Genomic DNA, 19176 nt, shown 5'->3' with positions numbered 1-19176 from the left:
CACACATTTTTAAAATCATATTGGGTCGAGCACAGACTCTCGAAACAATGTTTGTTACTGTGCTCCAGTTTGAACTCTTTAAAATGACAGTGACAATTTTAATCAATTCTCAATCCATTAAAAGTAACACAGGCAAAATATTATCAAAAAGAGTTTAGAAACTGAAGTTGACAATATTCAAGCACTTTGTTCATCAATGTTTTAATTGCTTCATTAAAAATCTTAAGTACACAATTAAAGTGGAGGGAAGCCATTTGATTCACTATAGTTAATTCATTCACCAATATCCAAATTCCACCCAGTACAGTATCCACTCATTCTTCAATAATCGCTGAGTTTCTGCCTCAACTTGGAAACTGATTAATCACCGAGGGGGGATTTGTTTTTAAATCTTAGCCCTATATTTGTCCTTGACTATCTTGAATCAAGAGGTCTTGTGGCATAATGGGTAGCATCCCTGCCTCTGGGCCAGACGCTCTAAGTTCAAGTTCAACTTCAGGACTTGATGGCTACATAGGTTCTTTCATAAAGTGGCCACACAGGTTGATTATCAGCCTGTTCATCCTTCCAAATGCCTACACAGACAATCAGAATGGGAGAGTTTCCTGGTCCACCATTGCAGAAAACCGTGGCAAACTGCTGCAATATTTTGCCAAGATAATCAGGGACTCATCCAATGGAAGTCCTTGGTCATCAATGCCCTCTTCAGTCATGTCATCTGAAGGAGGAGGAGCTTGAATCCGTGGCACCTTGCATTCATGCAATTTATTCCCAAATAACTGATCAAATTTGCTTTTTTTTAAAAATAGGTACTTTCACAACTTAATAGCATGAAACATGTCTCAAGGGCCAATAACTGCAATACATTCCTAATGTGTACTGCAGTTATTAATTCTAATGCTAATTTTCATAAAATTAATGTTAATTCTGGTGATGAAATTAAAGCTAATGTTGGTAACTAATAGTTCCCAAGATCTGATTTTATTTCCTTTAAACACAGAGAAATACAGTTAGAACTTGTCTAGATAAAAACAAATTAACCTAAAAACATCTGTTCATTGACACAAATAAGATCAAGAAATCCCTGAAGAAACAGCAGCTTCAGCTACATATATTTTCTAGTACATTAGCAGTATCCTATCTCCAAGACAACTGACCCGTAAAGATGATGCACAAATGGAAAAGCATTGGCATTCAAATTCATGACGTTACAGTCCAGTATGCATGAATTGTTGATGCAAGCTGCCATATTTAAATAAAAAATTGATCCAGTTGTCAACAGAGTGAAAATTGTGAAAAAAATATGTAGAATCTTAACCCATAAGATGATGTTTCAAGCAGACTAGAAATCATGAACACAGTTCTCACTAATTCACACTGACACATCAGTACAGTACTGATTTGGGTACTAGCTTTCAGCTGAGGTCTGGCGAGGTAAATGTAGAAGATTCCATATTACTACTCAAAGGAGGAAGCTCTCATGGCTACTTGTATGACCTTATTATGTGCAAACATGCTTACATTGCAAGTGCCTAAACAAATGGACAGGAATTGGGGTGTGGGGAAATAAGGGGAAGATGGTGGAATAGCAAGGAAGATGAATAGCGGGAGGTTAAAGCGAAAACACAATTTCAAGAGAAATAAATGAGAGCACAGAAAAGTCAAGAAAGGGGACAAAATTATATTAAAGGTACAGGGAAAAAATAGGGAGAGAAAAGGAGTAATGGAAGGGGACAAAGAAAAGAAACTGATAAAAAGATATGAATGGAAGATATCCAAGTTGGATTCTGGAAGCATTATTGTTCAATGTATTTATTTCCAATTTACATTTTAATACACCTCCCTTGAAAAGAATTTCACACGAGCTTAAAGCCACAAAAACAAAGCAATGCGCCAAATCAGAAATAGAACTGCCATATGCTGCCAAAAACACTTCGGGAACAAAATTTGAGCATAAGTCAGTACACCACAAGGAAATGAGTAAGTTTCCATGGTCAGCCCTTCCATGTTAGCAGTTGATGTTTCATGCAACAAATACACAAATTAAGAGTTACATAGAAACATAGAAAATAGTAGTACGCCATTCGGCCCTTCGAGCCTGCTCCGCCATTCATTTGGACCATGGCTGATCATCAAATTCAATTCCCTGATCTTGCCTTCCACCACCGCCCCCCCCCCCTCCCCCCCCAAAAATATCCCTTGATCCAATTAGCCCCAACAGCTATATCTAATTTCTTCTTGAAATCACACAACATTTTGGCCTCAACTACATTCTGTGGTAGTGAATGTCACAGATTCATCAATCTCTGGGTGAAGAAATTTCTGCTCACCTCAATCCTAAAAGGTATACCCCTTATTTTCCAACTGTGACCCTTAGTTCTGGACTCCCCCACAATCAGGAACATTCTTTCTGAATCTACCCTGCCTAATCTTGTTAGAATTTTATAAGTTTGAGATCCCGTCTCACTCTTCTAACCTCCAATTAATATAATCCTAACTCAATCTCTCTTCATTTGACAGACCTGCCACCCCAGGAATCAACCTTGTGAACCCTCACTGCACCTCCTCTATAGCAAGGACATCCTTCCTCCGATAAGGACACTGGAACTGCACACAATACTCCTGGTGTGGCCTCACCAACACTCCATACAATTGCAGTAAAACATCCCTATCCTCAAATCCTCTCGCTATGAAGGCCAACATACCATTTACCTTCTTTACTGCCCACTGTACCTGTGCACTTACTTTGTGACTGATGTACGAAGACGCCAGGGTGTCAGAGTACCCACCTCTCTCAATTTACATCCATTCAAATAGTAATCTGCCTATTATTGCTACCGAATGGATAACTTCACATTTAGCCACATTATACTGCATCTGCCATGTCCACTCAGCTTGCCCATTTCATGCTGAAGCATCTCTGCATCCTTCGCACAGCTCACCCACCCAATTTTGTATCAACTGCAAACTTGAAGATAATACATTTTGTTCCCTCTTCCAAATAATTTATATCTAATGTGAATAGTTAGGGTCCTAGCACAAGTCCCTGCAGTACCCTTCTGGTCACTGCCTGCCAACTGGAAAAAAACATTTATGCCAGCATAATCAAGGACCCCATGCACCCCCCGGACATAGTCTCTTCCACCTTCGTCTATCGGGAAAAAGATACAAAAGTCTGAGATCATGTACCAAGTTTCTTCCCTGCTTCTATCAGACTTTTGAATGGACCTACCATATATGATGATCTTCCGCTATATCCTAGCTATGACTGTAACGCTATATTCTGCACCCTCTCCTTTCATTTCCCCCTATATACTCTACAAACGGCATGTTTTGGCTGTACAGCATGCAAGAAGCAATACTTTTCACTTTATCTTTTCACTTTAAATCAAATCAAAAACTCCTATCAGCTTCCTATCTGCTAACCAGCTTTCTATCCACCTCAAGACACTACCTCCAATCCCATGCGCTTTAACATTACATAGTAGTCGATATGAAACCTTGTCGAAAGCCTTCTGAAAGTCCAAACAAGCCACATCCACCAGTTCTCCTTGGTCAACTGGACGAGTTATAACCGCAAAGAATTCCAATAGATTTGTCAAGCACAATTTCCCCTTCGTAAATCCATGTTGGCTTTGTCTGATTATACTACTGTTTTACAAATGCTGTGCTATGATAATGGACTCTTGCAATGATGGGGGGGGGGGGGAGACAGAGAGACACAGAGACACACAAGACACCCACCCACACCGGGGGGCGGACAGGGGGGGGGCGGACAGGGGGGGGGGGCGGACAGGGGGGGGGGCGGACAGGGGGGGGGGGGGGGGGGCGGACAGGGGGGGGGGGGGCGGACAGGGGGGGGGTGGGGCGGACAGGGGGGGGGGGGCGGACAGGGGGGGGGGGCGGACAGGGGGGGGGGGCGGACAGACGGAGGCGGACAGACGGAGGCGGACAGACGGAGGCGGACAGACGGAGGCGGACAGACGGAGGCGGACAGACGGAGGCGGACAGACGGAGGCGGACAGACGGAGGCGGACAGACGGAGGCGGACAGACGGAGGCGGACAGACGGAGGCGGACAGACGGAGGCGGACAGACGGAGGCGGACAGACGGAGGCGGACAGACGGAGGCGGACAGACGGAGGCGGACAGACGGAGGCGGACAGACGGAGGCGGACAGACGGAGGCGGACAGACGGAGGCGGACAGACGGAGGCGGACAGACGGAGGCGGACAGACGGAGGCGGACAGACGGAGGCGGACAGACGGAGGCGGACAGACGGAGGCGGACAGACGGAGGCGGACAGACGGAGGCGGACAGACGGAGGCGGACAGACGGAGGCGGACAGACGGAGGCGGACAGACGGAGGCGGACAGACGGAGGCGGACAGACGGAGGCGGACAGACGGAGGCGGACAGACGGAGGCGGACAGACGGAGGCGGACAGACGGAGGCGGACAGACGGAGGCGGACAGACGGAGGCGGACAGACGGAGGCGGACAGACGGAGGCGGACAGACGGAGGCGGACAGACGGAGGCGGACAGACGGAGGCGGACAGACGGAGGCGGACAGACGGAGGCGGACAGACGGAGGCGGACAGACGGAGGCGGACAGACGGAGGCGGACAGACGGAGGCGGACAGACGGAGGCGGACAGACGGAGGCGGACAGACGGAGGCGGACAGACGGAGGCGGACAGACGGAGGCGGACAGACGGAGGCGGACAGACGGAGGCGGACAGACGGAGGCGGACAGACGGAGGCGGACAGACGGAGGCGGACAGACGGAGGCGGACAGACGGAGGCGGACAGACGGAGGCGGACAGACGGAGGCGGACAGACGGAGGCGGACAGACGGAGGCGGACAGACGGAGGCGGACAGACGGAGGCGGACAGACGGAGGCGGACAGACGGAGGCGGACAGACGGAGGCGGACAGACGGAGGCGGACAGACGGAGGCGGACAGACGGAGGCGGACAGACGGAGAGGGACAGACGGAGAGGGACAGACGGAGAGGGACAGACGGAGAGGGACAGACGGAGAGGGACAGACGGAGAGAGACAGACGGAGAGAGACAGACGGAGAGAGACAGACAGAGAGAGACAGACAGAGAGAGACAGACAGAGAGAGACAGACAGAGAGAGACAGACAGAGAGAGACAGACAGAGTGAGACAGACAGAGAGAGAGAGACAGACAGAGAGACAGACTTCTTCTGGCAGGTCTCGGCAACAATTGCTTGTATTTTAAAATGAACACGAAACCGGGCTTTCCTGCAAGCTTTGCTCCTCCCATGACTCTGCAGACCTAGTCTAAAATGTCAGGAGATCCTAAGTAAGCAAAAGGTCCATTAACTCTACAAAGTAACACATTCTGAGATAAAAGTAGTATCCTGCATTCTCAGCACTTGTGCTGCATGGTTTCCCAGACTCTTGTATCAAAACACTGCCTCTTCAAGCAACCCCACCTTACACAAAGAATATCAAAATAGCACAGTATCATCACAAATCACACTACAGTCTATTCTAATTTAAAAAAGATTAGGGAATACAGGGAACAGGTGGGGAGGTGGATTTGAGATCAGGGCGAGTTGAGCCATGATCTAATTCAATGGCGGAGCAGACTCGAAGGGCTGAATTTGCCTACCTCTATTCCTAATTTCCATGCTCCTAATGTCTTCTGAACTGTGACCATTAAGTTCACTTCAATAAATATGAAATAAAACAAGAACACACACATCCTTTACAGAACCTATTCACTATTTATAATTTGATCTACTAAAGGAAACAAAACTACTTCAATACAAATATGACCATCATTTTCATCGGTATATATCGTAGAAATTAGTGAGACCAGAAGAAAAGAGAAATGGTTCAAAGCATGCAAAAATATCATATTAACAGTGCAAAAGGAGTCAAATCTCAAAGTGAAATATGCTATTGCAACATTTTATTTCAACACATTCCACTTTATAACAAAAATCAACCCAGTAGCTGTCGCGCAGTCTTCCGGCATTCATGAGGGCTTTCCGGGGGCAGAAATGTAAACTGTAAAATTCATAAACTCAACTGTAGCTGTATATTTCACTTCACTGAAATTTACTGAAACTTCACTGAATTTTTGCATAAGCCACAATTTCTTGGTAATGCTAAATTTCTTGCTGAATTGTGCTGCCAATATCCACACTTTTTTTTTTGTCCCTTTGTTAAAATGATTCACGTTGTAAGCCGAGTCTTTGAATATTTTTAAGGCTTAAACTAGCTAGATTCTTGACATGCAAGTGGGTGAAAGGTTATCAGGGGTCGGCAGGAATGTGGAATTGAGGTTACAATCAGATCAGCCATGATGGTGCTGAATGGCGGAGCAGGTTCAAGGGGCCTACCCTTGCTTTTAATATGTTCATATTTGATTTTAAAAGCCAGGATGAATCGTGATATTTTATTCTGCCTTTATTAATTCATTTCACTCTCTAACCAAGAAATAATTTGAAAAGATATCCTGTGGTATTACTCGGAATAATTTGGATGAAATATTATTTCATAAGGATACGAGTGTTTATCCATATGATATCTAATAAATTAGCTACAGTGGAGAGAATATGTTAATGAGGCTTTCCGATGATGGGGAGTTCTCTGGATACTTTCGAAATGAATAGCTTTAGTCCATTGAACCTGCTTTAATGTAATGTATAATTTTTAATTATTTTCATATTCACTTTAGAGGCGCGAGGCTCTAATTCCAAAATCCAATTGCAATCCATAACTATTTTTACATGATCCACAAATGATATTGTTGACTCAAAATATAATCAAGATATCTTGAAAACTTACTTATCAAGGAAATCCTTGTCCACTACAGCACAGATGTCAAGAAGAGGGTTTCCCATTCCAAATAGCGCATTTTGTCTGAAAACAATGCACAATGTCACAATAAGTTTGCTATCACGGTAGTGGTACTGAAATAGGCACTTGTAACTTTTTCCAAAAATCAGAATCGGCATTTGTTCGGATTCTCAATTTGTCTGTTGAAACGCTTGATCAGGAAACATTTTTATTGACAACCCACACAGGGAATCGTCTCTGAAGAAACCCTCATCACAATTAATCATTTTACATCGCATTACTATTCCGAAAAAAAACACCATTTTGCCCTTGGGCGTAATCAGATGCACTGGCTTTAGAATGCTCAATGCAATCTTGTTGCAAGCATGTTAAATCAAATCAAATATCAATTCCATCCAATTTCTAACTGAATTGGTTGGTATGGGTCCATCTTTTAGGCCATCAGTAAGACAAAGCACTTAAAAATAATTGGTTAATGTTAACACTAAGAATCCATATCTAGGAATGAAGTTTCGGCAAAATTAAACAAGAGAAAAAACATTAGCAAGTGAATCCATCAATAAAGCTCCTACAATTGTAGCATAAAAATGTCTGATTCAGAGGAAAATTTAACAAATATAACAGTATATGTAATGAATACAAGTTCCTGCAAATTGCTTTGACATTTTCTTGTGGCGCCATCAGACTGTCGACATCATCTTTACGCAAACTCTTTCACTGACCATTACAGAAATCATGACTCTGAACCAGACATTAACCAAATAGGATCATTCCACTTTGCTACATTGTCAATTTATTACTAAAGCAAATACAGTCTTCACTAAACTCTGCCAAATAGACTCAATCATGACTTTAGACTTTTGTTTTTGGAGGATGTTGTAGAGTTAACTGGCACACACGGATGGTAGAACAGATAATTAATTTGGTAGAAACTGAAAACATTTCATTTCAAATTTAGGTCATTGCATTTTTGAAAACAAGAGTTAGTTGTAACGTTCCAATGAAAGTTAGGGAAAAAGTGCAGAGATGGAATCGTCATTATCCAAAAGGCTGATATGTACAACAAGTATTCATTCAGAGAACTTCACAAGAATTTGCAGCTCCTTTACTATTACTTGTACAATAACAATGTCAGCACTACGAGAGCACATACCCCAATTAACACACCTTATGCAAACTAGGCACCACAAGTATAGGTAAGGCAAGATCATCTAAAAGAATCTTCATCTTAGGAACTTTATTGTCTTACTTACAAAGCAGTTTTATATTATTAGCTTTAGTTGGTTGCACCTTTATGGGGTAAGTGAAATCCTACAATGGACTTAAACACACAATGTAGACTGAAGTTCCAGAGCAGATCCAAGTGCCCATTGTCAGAGGTAATATAATTTGGATGAAACATCAAACCAAGCTCCTCTCAGAGATGGTGGTATAACAATGCTCAACTATTCAGAATCTATCCATGACCTATAAACCAAGTCAGCTGTGTGATTCAATAATCTTTACTTGCCTTGACGTTTGGAGCTGCAAAGGGAAGGAAAGTTAAGAGACAAGAGAAAAAGAGGAAAATGGAGGGAGTAAAAGAGGCAGAATGAGAGAGAAAGGAGCGAGTGAGAGAAAGAGACAGAAAAAACAGAGAAAATACGGGAAAGAGACCAAGCATAGAAAGTGGAGAAAGAAAGAGGAAAAACAGCAAGAAAGATAAAATAGTAAGGTAAAGAGAAAATAAAGACAGAGAATGATTTCTCGCCTTCCAGTCAGAAAAAAAAACTTAAGCTTACCCAGAACTTTGCTGCCTGTATTGGAATTTGTGCATAAACATACACAGAAGATTTTGATTTGATTTAAATCACATGATTATTGTTTTTCCTCTGATGCAGGACGTTTGATTATGCCTGTTCAACTAAAACTTTGTAAATATACTTTGGAACAACAGGCTCTTGATGGTAAACAAATTGGCATCAAGTGTTTTGACAGGAACTCTCATTCTGGATGTCTTGTTCACAATAGCTTTTCTGGATGTAATGAATTATGAAGGACAGCACAGATGACTAAAGATCTATAGAGGTCTTGAGCTTTCATTGGCAATTTATTTGATTGTGACAAGAAGAAAAGGTCTGAAGGTTAAATCTTTAGCCAGTGGAAAATTGGGACAAATATGTTTATTTCTTTATACGACTGTAGCTTAAACACAGTCCATCAAAAGACTTCAAACGCAACAAAAGATTTAGGTTGCAAATTATAGTTGTAGTTTTAAATGCTGCTCTTCTAGTATCCTAACCCGCACCACTTCCTGTTCATGGACCGATATTAGCTTACCATTAGGAGATGTGTGGAAATGATAGATAGGTCTGTTGCCACTCCTAAAAGTGGAATGCTGCATGGCATTTAACCAATATAACAAATTAAATCAGAAGTGTACTGTATTGGGAATTGCAGAGCAATGTCTCATCCCTCCATGGTACGTGACATTAAATCATTGCCGAGTACAGTTCTTATGTAAAGCACTGTTTGGGATTTGAGACACTCGGAAAAATTCACTGTGAATTTGCATTACTCCATATCTTTCGCAGGAACATCTTTTGCCCAAGGTATTCATCTGCCATGAGTTGTTAGTGAAGTCAAATTAGTAAAAAGCTTCAACAGTCGCCAATCTTTAAAACTGAAGTCCGAGATAGCAGGAAACACATTCTTTTTGAACCATTTTATAAAAATTTAAATCAACTTCTTTTTGACAATCTACTCTACACACAAGGTAATTCAAATGGAGCCCTAATATCACAATTATAAATAACTATTATGGAATTATAAAACAACAGATAATAGTTCAACTGTCATAAAATCCCGACAGTGCAAAAGAGACCATTCGGCCCATCGAGTCTGCACCAACTCCCTGACAGATTATCTTACCTGGGCCCTCATTTAACATGGCCAATCCACCTAACCCGCACATCTTTGGCCAGTGGGAGGAAACCGGAGCACCCAGAAGAAACCCACACAGATATGGAGAGAATGTGCAAACTCCACACAGTCACTCAGGGCCAGAATTAAACGCAGGTCCCTGGAGCTGAGAGACAGCAGTGCTAACCACTGTGCCACCACATTATTAACAACAAGAATGTCAAACACTAAGACAGAGGAGTCACTGCTCACATCAGCTCCACACTGGAAGCTATTTAAAAATATACGTCAATACTTTGGTGTAACAATCATTTTAAGGGGCATTCAATTTATGAAACCATTCAAGCTTGCTGTTGTAGAACAATACATCAACTGACCTTTACAAAGGCACAATCATTCTCTCATCCATTATTCTCCATGGATTTTTATTTTAGCTGACTGGTAGTGGAATCATGATGCTATCACTCCACAGATAACACAATGTCAAATCCATTGTAATCTTTTAAACTAACCATTACATTCTGCAATTTGTGAATGTTTAGTTAAACACTGCTTTGAAGCATATTTTCAACATTTTTTCAGAACTGAAAATTGCACTGAAAATGCAGTAAGCTGCTCTCAAAGAACCATTGATATTCTCAAAAAAAACACTGCCATCTACGACTATATTTTAAAAAGGACTGAAATATTTTAAGAAGCTTAAGTATAATGGGTTACTGTTCAGGTCTTTCAAATTATAACACACAAACAAACAAAAACAGAAAATGCAGGAGAGACTCAGCAGGTTTAAACTTTGTTAAATTAGTGTCACAAGTAGGCTTACATTAACACTGCAATGAAGTTACTGTGAAAATCCCCTAGTCGCCATACTCCGGCACCTGTTCAGGTACACAGAAGGAGAATTTAGCATGGCCAATGCATCGAATCAGCATGTCTTTCAGACTGTGGAAGGAAACCAGAGCACCTGGAGGAAACCCACACAGACACGGGGAGAATGTGCAGACTCCACACAGACAGTGACCCAAGTCGGGAATGGAACCCGGGTCCCTGGCGCTGTGAGGCTGCAGTGCTAACCATTGTGCCACCATGTCCCTTCCACCCCCCCCCCCCCCCTCCTTCCACCCCCCGTCTGGCAAATTCCAACAATCACAATATTTTGACTTTCTTTAAAAATATATTTATTTGACACAGCTTCAGGGATTTATTTTAAAGTGATACTAGCTGCATTAATGAATTTGACATTTTTCCCATAGTTTTGGCTGGAAATAATCTAGGAGGGGTTCTAGAGTGAAGGTGTGATGGAGTTGAATTATAAAATATAACTCAAAAGCAACTACTGCTCCACACTCACTGGACAGGGACTGTCTTTCCACAGGGTAACTTCCCAATTTCTCAACTATCATTTTGATTTATAATTGTCACGTATTAACATAGTGAAAAGTATTGTTTCTTGCGCGCTATACAGACAAAACATACCGTTCATAGAGAAGTCAACGAGAGAGTGCAGAATGTAGTGTTACAGTCATAGCTAGGGTGTAGAGAAAGATCAACTTAATGCAAGGTAAGTCCATTCAAAAGTCTGACAGCAGCAGGGAAGAAGCTGTTCTTGAGTCGGTTGGTAGTGACCTCAGACTTTTGTATCTTTTTCTCGAAGGAAGAAGGTGGAAGAGAGAATGTCCGGATGCATGGGATCCTTAATTATGCTGGCTGCTTTGCCGAGGCAGGCAGAAGTGTAGACAGAGTCAATGGATGGGAAGCTGATTTGCGTGATGGATTGGGCTACATTCACGACCTTTTGTAGTTTCATGAAATTATGGATATCAGAATGCCCCGTTTAACAACCGTTTCTTTAAAGAGACTCAGAGACAAGTTATGAATTTTAAATTCGAATATCCTGCTTAAAACTATGTCCTGCATTTTTGAAAATTAAAACATCGTACAACAGTAACAGAACAATTTCGTTTTGGTCAACATTGATGTTCCTTCAAATCGCACATTTTAATGGAACAGCAACTGTCAACTCTCAAGAAATCGCCATTTGGATCCCTTCCAAACCAAAAGTGACAGCGGAAAGATTGGATTTTAAATTTCGGAAGCCATGAAATAACCAACTTTAAAAGCCCAACATACCGCAACATGATATAACTTCACCAGGAAAGGTGGGGAAGTGGGGGCGGGGGGCTGGTGGTAAAGGACGGAACAGACATTCTAGTTTAGAGTTAAGAAAGCAAAACCATAAGCAGAAGTGAACAGAACCCAAGACAATAAGGAGACAGTTTAACAGCTCTATGACACAACTGTTATGTACAAGCATGCAATTTCGGAATTCGGGTCCCGTTTTAAGTAGGCATTTAGACCTTGCAAGAGCATGGCCAAGATTCAGGAAAAGTCTTAATGTAGAATGATTCCACCGTCAAAGAGAGGTCCCGAGCAGCAAACCCTGCAGAACTTGGAGATGCAATTTCCCCAGTGGAGGAATCACTAAGTTGTGAATATGAAAAGTGCGCAGCGAAACCTAACCCTTCTACCCACATGGAGAAGAGTAGCGTAGGGTAGTTGACACATGTGGAACCTTCAATGATTTTCATCATGGTCTGTCACTGTCAGTACGCAAAGGGATCGTTCCTCTGTGCAACAGGTGCTTTAAAGGCATACATCTCAAAAATGCCTGACATGAGACTGCGCATAAAATACACCGACTGTGGTTGCTGCAATATTTAATCAAGTGTGTGTCCGCTCACTCGCTAACTGCATTCACAGTAACTGATATCGGCTGCAACTGCAAACATTCAAAGGGGAAAAAGGCCACAAGACACAAAAAAAATGTTGTCAAATAAATGCAACACTGACCAAATTAATTGCGCGCATGTAATTAACAACTATTTACCTCAAGCATGTCATGGTTGATCGGGCTGCTGGATGCGGTATGAAAACAGCCTGAATGAATAAAACACACCTCAGCGCCTCTTGGCGATTCCAGCTCGTGTGTTTCAGCAAACTGACATCCGTGAAAATGTATCAAACTAACCTGGAACCGGAAACCCCGCCCCCGCCACTGCCCATTCATCCCCAGCCTCCATTCACAACATCGCAGCCTCCTGACACTGAGTAGATTGACAGGGCTCCCGTCCAATCAATTCTACCCCCCTCGAACATTTCCACTTGAACGATCCGGGGTTGTTTGCAGTTTTTTTTGAAAAACAAGCTCCTCGCAAGCCTGATCAAATTAAACGTTGCTTCACTTTCACCCCGCGTGGAAAAAACTAAACATCCAGATGACAGAAAAGGCTGGTCGCTCATCAAAATTTATGGAAAATTCCACATTTCAGTAGTCTCACGCTAGGCTATCATGTGGCCTCAAACCATTGAATGGTAAAGCCTTCTTACAACTTTCATACAAATGGATGTTTGCAGGCGAGAGCATGAAAAACCTCCAGGGTATTTGGAGAGACGCTTCAATACAAGTGCCGACCCGGAGATTTTTTTTAAAATTCCGAGCAATAACATGTTTGCAATGATGCAGTGAAAAACATTCAAGAAGCCCCAAGGTCCCATCCTTACGCCAACAGGAATGTTTGAAAGTAAGCATCAGCATGAAATTATTCTCTACAATTTTGTATCGTGAAAAACAAGTAAACTTTCCCAAATCCTCTAACTCCCCTCTCCTCATTTGGAAGGCAACCACAAATTTGACAGTGAAAATTAGAGTTGTACAAGGGAGAAACTTATGCTTTTCTCTTGAACAGTTTTATTTTATCACATTAGTGAAAGCTGATGATGCTAGCAGAGCACAGAACAAAACACTTAATTCTACAAATGTATTGTCATTGTTGTGGAGATGCAAAGGCCTGTTTGTCGCCGAAAGCAGACATGCCAGACCCCGATTTGAGTTTCTACAAGGATATACATCTTAAGTTTACAGTTATGCCTCTAAAGGCACTTCAATGTTTCATTTGGAAAGAACATATACACAGATCTACTGGTCCATAAAGGATCCAGATTGTAAAAAAGCTTAATTTTTACACATCATAAATGTTTGGTGAACATTCGTAACACATTGTTTACACATTCATTTATAATATCTTTGCAAGCGGTATTGAAATATAAATGAGGTGATGTACAGGGTTCAAGAGATAGGGAGACCCAGGATGAAAATATAATTATTAATTTGCTTTGTAAAAATTCGCTGGTGGAAGTCCATTTTTATTTTCCTTGAGCTATCCCATACTAACATCCACAGGTACAAGCAATATGTGTTTTAAGCTGTTTGGCATTTCTCCCCACCATCCCCAACCGGAGATGGACATCAGGAATGTGAATGAATGCATCAATTTCTTATTATGTGCTTATTATGTCACTGGGTACACAATAATTCAGAGTTCCAGTCTCTCCGAGTGCTGCGATAGGGTGGCAACATAGTTAGAACTGCTGCCTAATAGGGCCAGGGACCCACATTCGATTCCGGCTTTGGTTGGCTGTGTGCCATTTTCATGTTCCGCCCCATTTCCCCCGAGTGCTCCCAAAGTCCAAGGATGTGGTTAGATGGATTGGTCACATTAAATTGCCCCTTCATGTCCAAAGATGTGTAGATTAAGTGGATTAGCCATGATAAACATGCAGGGTTACGGGATAGGGTGGCGGGGAGGGTCTGGGTGTGATGCTCTTTCAAAGAGTCAGTGTAAACATGATGGGCCAGATGGCCTCTTTCTGCAGGTATTCTATCAAATTATTTTGCTATGAAAGGCCAGGACTAAGATTTTGCAAACTGCTTTTTGATAACGTTAGTATGTCATGAAAAAAACAAAAGCAAAGCAAATTTTAAGTGTTTTTTTTCTTATAAATAAACTCAACTCAGCACCTAATTTATTTCTGAAATATGTGGGGCATCTTTATATATAGAAAAATAAGTCCTGACCAAATAACACATATTTGGCCCTCCTACAAGTAACATGCACATTTATGCCACTGTTCCATGTCTGCAAGTCGGACTTCAATATTTTCTGGATGGGGCTGAGAAGCCTTCAAAATAAGCATTTAATGAAGGTACTGAAAGACTCAAACGACAATTCAATTGAAATGTTTAATCATGGTGTTGTGTAATATCTATAAATGTCAGTTACTGGAAGATAAAACGATGAATGAATCATTTTCACAAAGAATCGTGATTCATGGAGAAAATGTATATATGAGATCCTATAGAATACTGTGATGTGACAGCCAAGATTTGACTTTTCAAACCATTTATTTAACACTGAAATTCCGATCAGCACCACCTAGTGTATCACAAGGATGACAGCAATTTGGACATTTTATTATGGGATTTTCCAAAATAAAAACATGGGACTTTTAATTGGAACATGCAACACACGTAATTTAAGAATTAGACAGCTATATGTTTGTGTATTGTTCAAAGGCAGTTTCATTTCTCCATGGAATACAATTCTGTGCTTGAATTGCAGGCCCAGGTTTAAATGTCTGGGGCTAATAAGCGCCCTCCGTTTTCTCTTCAAAACTGATCACAATTGAACGCAGACCTATTTTATCACCATCAGTACAGTAATCTGACAATCAAATGTTTCATAGATAATCATAGAATCCCTGCAGTACAGGAGGCGGCCATTCGGCCCATCGAATGTACTGACCACAATCCCACCGAGGCCCTATTCCTGTAACCACGTGCATTTACCCTAACACTAAGGAGCAATTTAGCATGACCAATCCACCTAACCCGCACATCTTTGGACTGTGGGAGGAAACCCATGCAGACACGGGGAGAATGTGCAAACTCCACACAGACAGTCATCCAAGGCTGGAATTGAACACGGGTCTCTGACGCTGTGTGGAAGCAGTGCTAACCACTGTGCCACCGTGCTGCCCTTTTGTAACCACATGACCCTGACTTAGATCAACAAAACTATTCGTTGATAGTATCAAGGAATTTGGAACAAAAGCAGATTATAGTTGAGGTACCGATCAACGATGATCGAATTGAATTGCATAACAGAATCAAGGAACTGAATGTCCAATGGTTTCTGTACAAGTTACTTTTTCCTGAACTGCCCGGTTCTCCACAATGCAGGCACAAATTTATATACAATATATAGTTTCCACACTGGAAAGGAAAATCTTATTCCCAGGAATAAACAAAAAACAACTTATTCTGCTGCTCTGAGCATTCTCTTACAAACCTTTCAACTGTCAGATGCACCGTGAGCAGGACCTTGGAAGAAGTACTCGTCTAAATACGAAAGACTAACACCAACCATTTGTCCATCCATTTGTGAAAGAGACTGGCAAGCTCCTACCATTCTTCCAGATTTTCTGAGCATATCCCTTACATTCCTGGACAGCATGCAAGCTTTGGCAACTGTTAAATGCGCCAAATCTCCTTGTTTCCCATTGGCAACTTTGTTGCTTCCTCAGTTTCATCAATTCACTTACAGTAGCTGTCTTCCCTGATCATTCTGCTTATACTCCCTCTACTCTCCAAATCTAATGTCCAATGTTCTACTCGGTTTGGTTCTTACTTACCATTCTCATTATTTTGCGAACAAACTCCAGTTCCTACTCTCAGCATTTCCTCCCCTAGAATCTTATCATATAATCACTTCTTCCTGTTTTACTTCATCTTCAGTTTCACCTTTTCCAACTTTGATGGTATCCAGCACTCTGAGCCTTGGATCATGGCAACTGAAAATAAAATCTCCACTTATTCCATTCAATAAAAACGATGGATGGATTAACCCATAAGGTAAAAGCTGAAACCAAAGCAAAAATAAGTACATAGACAATAAAGGAAAGGTTTATAAAAGAAACTACTGAAGAAGTTATAGCAAAAAAATTAGAAAAACAAAGAGGAAAGATGCACATAAATCATCAAGGAATATAAAAGCATTCTGCTGGCATATCAATAACAAATGAAAAATCAAGATAGGGATATGTCCACTAAAGGGTATCCAAGATAACTCAGATAATGACAGCGAAATGACAAAAATATTGAAATATTTACCAAATTTACTGATGTAAGAGAAAGACTAATCAAGGGTAATGCAGTAGCAAATATATTTGGATTTTCAACAGCCTTTTGCTCAGGTACTACCAAGTAGATGCATAATTAACATCAGAATGTCAAAAGGACAACAAAATCAGAATATATAGCCAGCTGGCTACTAAACAGAATAGTAAGAAGTCTCACAACACCAGGTTAAAGTCCAACAGGTTTATTTGGTAGCAAATACCATAAGCTTTCGGAGCACTGCTCCTTCGTCAGATGGAGTGGATATCTGCTCTCAAACAGTGCACAGACACAGAAATCAAGTTACAGAATACTACTAAACAGAAAACAGGCAAGGATAGCTGCTCAGGCTGATAAAAGGTAGGTAGTAGTTTGCAGAGAGATTGGTGCTGGCATCACGAATAACTTTAATGGTTTACTCTTGAGAAGCAGATATACATTTTCAAAATTTGTGGACCCATTTGGACTGAATACCAAGAACGAATGTAACAAAATACAATGAAACATGAATAAACTTGAAGAATGTTTCTTCAAGAATGGGTGATAGATAAATAAGCATGTGGTTGTGCAATCTCTAATACCAGAAATAAAAGTTAAAAAGTGGTCATTTTTGTTTTATCTGCAGTAAGCATTGGGATTTGAGTGGGATTTATGACCTTGCTTTTGCAGTCTTCTGTTGCACGATGTATGCCGTTTTCATCCATTGATGGGCTGCCAGATGGCTACACACATTCTAAAAATGTATCACCCTGGAACTGACACCCATCCCCTATATACTAACCAATGGAATACATTTCTGAGAACTCAAGAGTTAAAATAAACATGAAAACTCATGCAGTTTTTAAATATGCCTGTATTTTAGCAGATTGTGGTATAATATTTCCATCTCATTAAAAAGGTAAAATTAAACATGGACTGCCATATTAAAATTTGGCATATTAATGGGTGAAAATATCATGCTATACGAAAGAAAAGACAGTTAATTGGGTGGATTATTGATTGTGTACATCTTAAGGAGAAAGTGAACCAAACTTCAATCAGTGAAAGAAATCAGGAAATGTCTGCAGGATAGTACCAATCATCACAAACATTATCAAGTTCTGAACAGTGAAACAAAATCTTCAAAAATGTGAGTTTGCAGAGAGCTTTGCTTAAGAAGAAATAATGTCAGGCATCATCATCCTCTCTCAAAGTAACTTGCTTCATTTTAATTACATAAATTTAGGTTAAGTTTATACCGGCAGAGACAGCATTGATTGGGTGATTGCTTGAACACATAAGAGACATTTATTGACAGTGGTGGATAAGTGAAATTATGAGCTATACACTTGTAATGTTTGAATTTGAATTAATCTAAAACAGAGCATAACTTGATTTCTACTTCAACTGGCAGACAGGAGTTTAACAAATATATATAATTCCTTCTTTCAATTCTCAGCTGAACTTACAACTTTTTATTTCAGTTTTTAATTCAACACAATTACCCAGAATTAGTTACTGTCGTTGGTAAGGCATGCCAAGTGGCGCAGACATTCCAAATCTTCTGATCATAGCAATATTGGATGACCGTGTAATTGAAGTCCTGGTTAAGGCGGTCTTTAATATTGTCTAATGCTTTTTTTGCTATTGGACTTTTGTTCTTTTGTAAATCCTTCCAGTGATGGCGAGGCATTCCAATCCTTCTGCACAAATAAGGTGTCCAAGAACTCCATTTGCCTCAGAGTGCCCCTAGATAGGATATTGACCTTCCAGGAACACCTAAACACAACTGCAATCAAGGTTAAGTCCAGAAACATCTTGATTGCCAAACTAGTCAGCTCAACATGGGATGAACAAAGAACAAAGAACAGTACAGCACAGGAAACAGGCCCTTCGGCCCTCCAAGCCTGTGCCGCTCCTTGGTCCAACTAGACCAATCATTTGTATCCCTCCATTCCCAGGCTGCTCATGTGACTATCCAGGTAAGTCTTAAACTATGTCAGCGTGCCTGCCTCCACCACCCCACTTGGCAGCGCATTCCAGGCCCCCACCACCCTCTGTGTAAAAAACATCCCTCTGATATGAGTTATACTTTGCCCCCCTCACCTTGAGCCCGTGACCCCTCGTGATCGTCACCTCCGACCTGGGAAAAAGCTTCCCACTGTTCACCCTATCTATCCCCTTCATAATCTTGTACACCTCTGCTGCTAGAACCATCCTCCGAACCTCAGCACTCGCACTCTCATACTCAGTAGCAGAATACTACATGCCAGTTTGATCAAAATCATCACATGCAGAGTTGACACACAGCTGAATGCTACCATGTGTATCATTACTCATACACTATGTTCAACACCACTGCCGTAGCTCTCTGTCCTGGCAGAGTGGATATCTGAGTAGATCAGAGATCTTAATTTAATAGTTTAACTTACGTTGAAGTTCTA

The 19176-nt window shown here is 41.4% G+C and overlaps 1 protein-coding gene across 7 annotated transcripts in view; it reads right to left on the bottom strand.

Annotated features, from left to right (window-relative positions):
* LOC144480265 (adenosine kinase-like) overlaps nucleotides 1-19176 on the bottom strand; it is a 245312-nt gene that overhangs the window by 206104 nt on the left and 20032 nt on the right. For 4 of the 7 annotated variants that reach the window (XM_078199586.1, XM_078199584.1, XM_078199590.1 and 1 more), the window contains exon 2: nucleotides 6826-6900. In XM_078199586.1, the coding sequence (XP_078055712.1) occupies nucleotides 6826-6900 (75 nt within the window). Of the gene's footprint in view, nucleotides 1-6825; nucleotides 6901-12270; nucleotides 12345-12625; nucleotides 12748-19176 lie in introns of those variants that run through there. The other 3 variants (XM_078199587.1, XM_078199588.1, XM_078199585.1) reach the window with 3 other exon arrangements.

This window comes from Mustelus asterias, chromosome 28 (assembly GCF_964213995.1).
Source record: "Mustelus asterias chromosome 28, sMusAst1.hap1.1, whole genome shotgun sequence".
NCBI lineage: Eukaryota > Metazoa > Chordata > Chondrichthyes > Carcharhiniformes > Triakidae > Mustelus > Mustelus asterias.
This window is presented reverse-complemented; position numbering and strand designations above follow the sequence as displayed.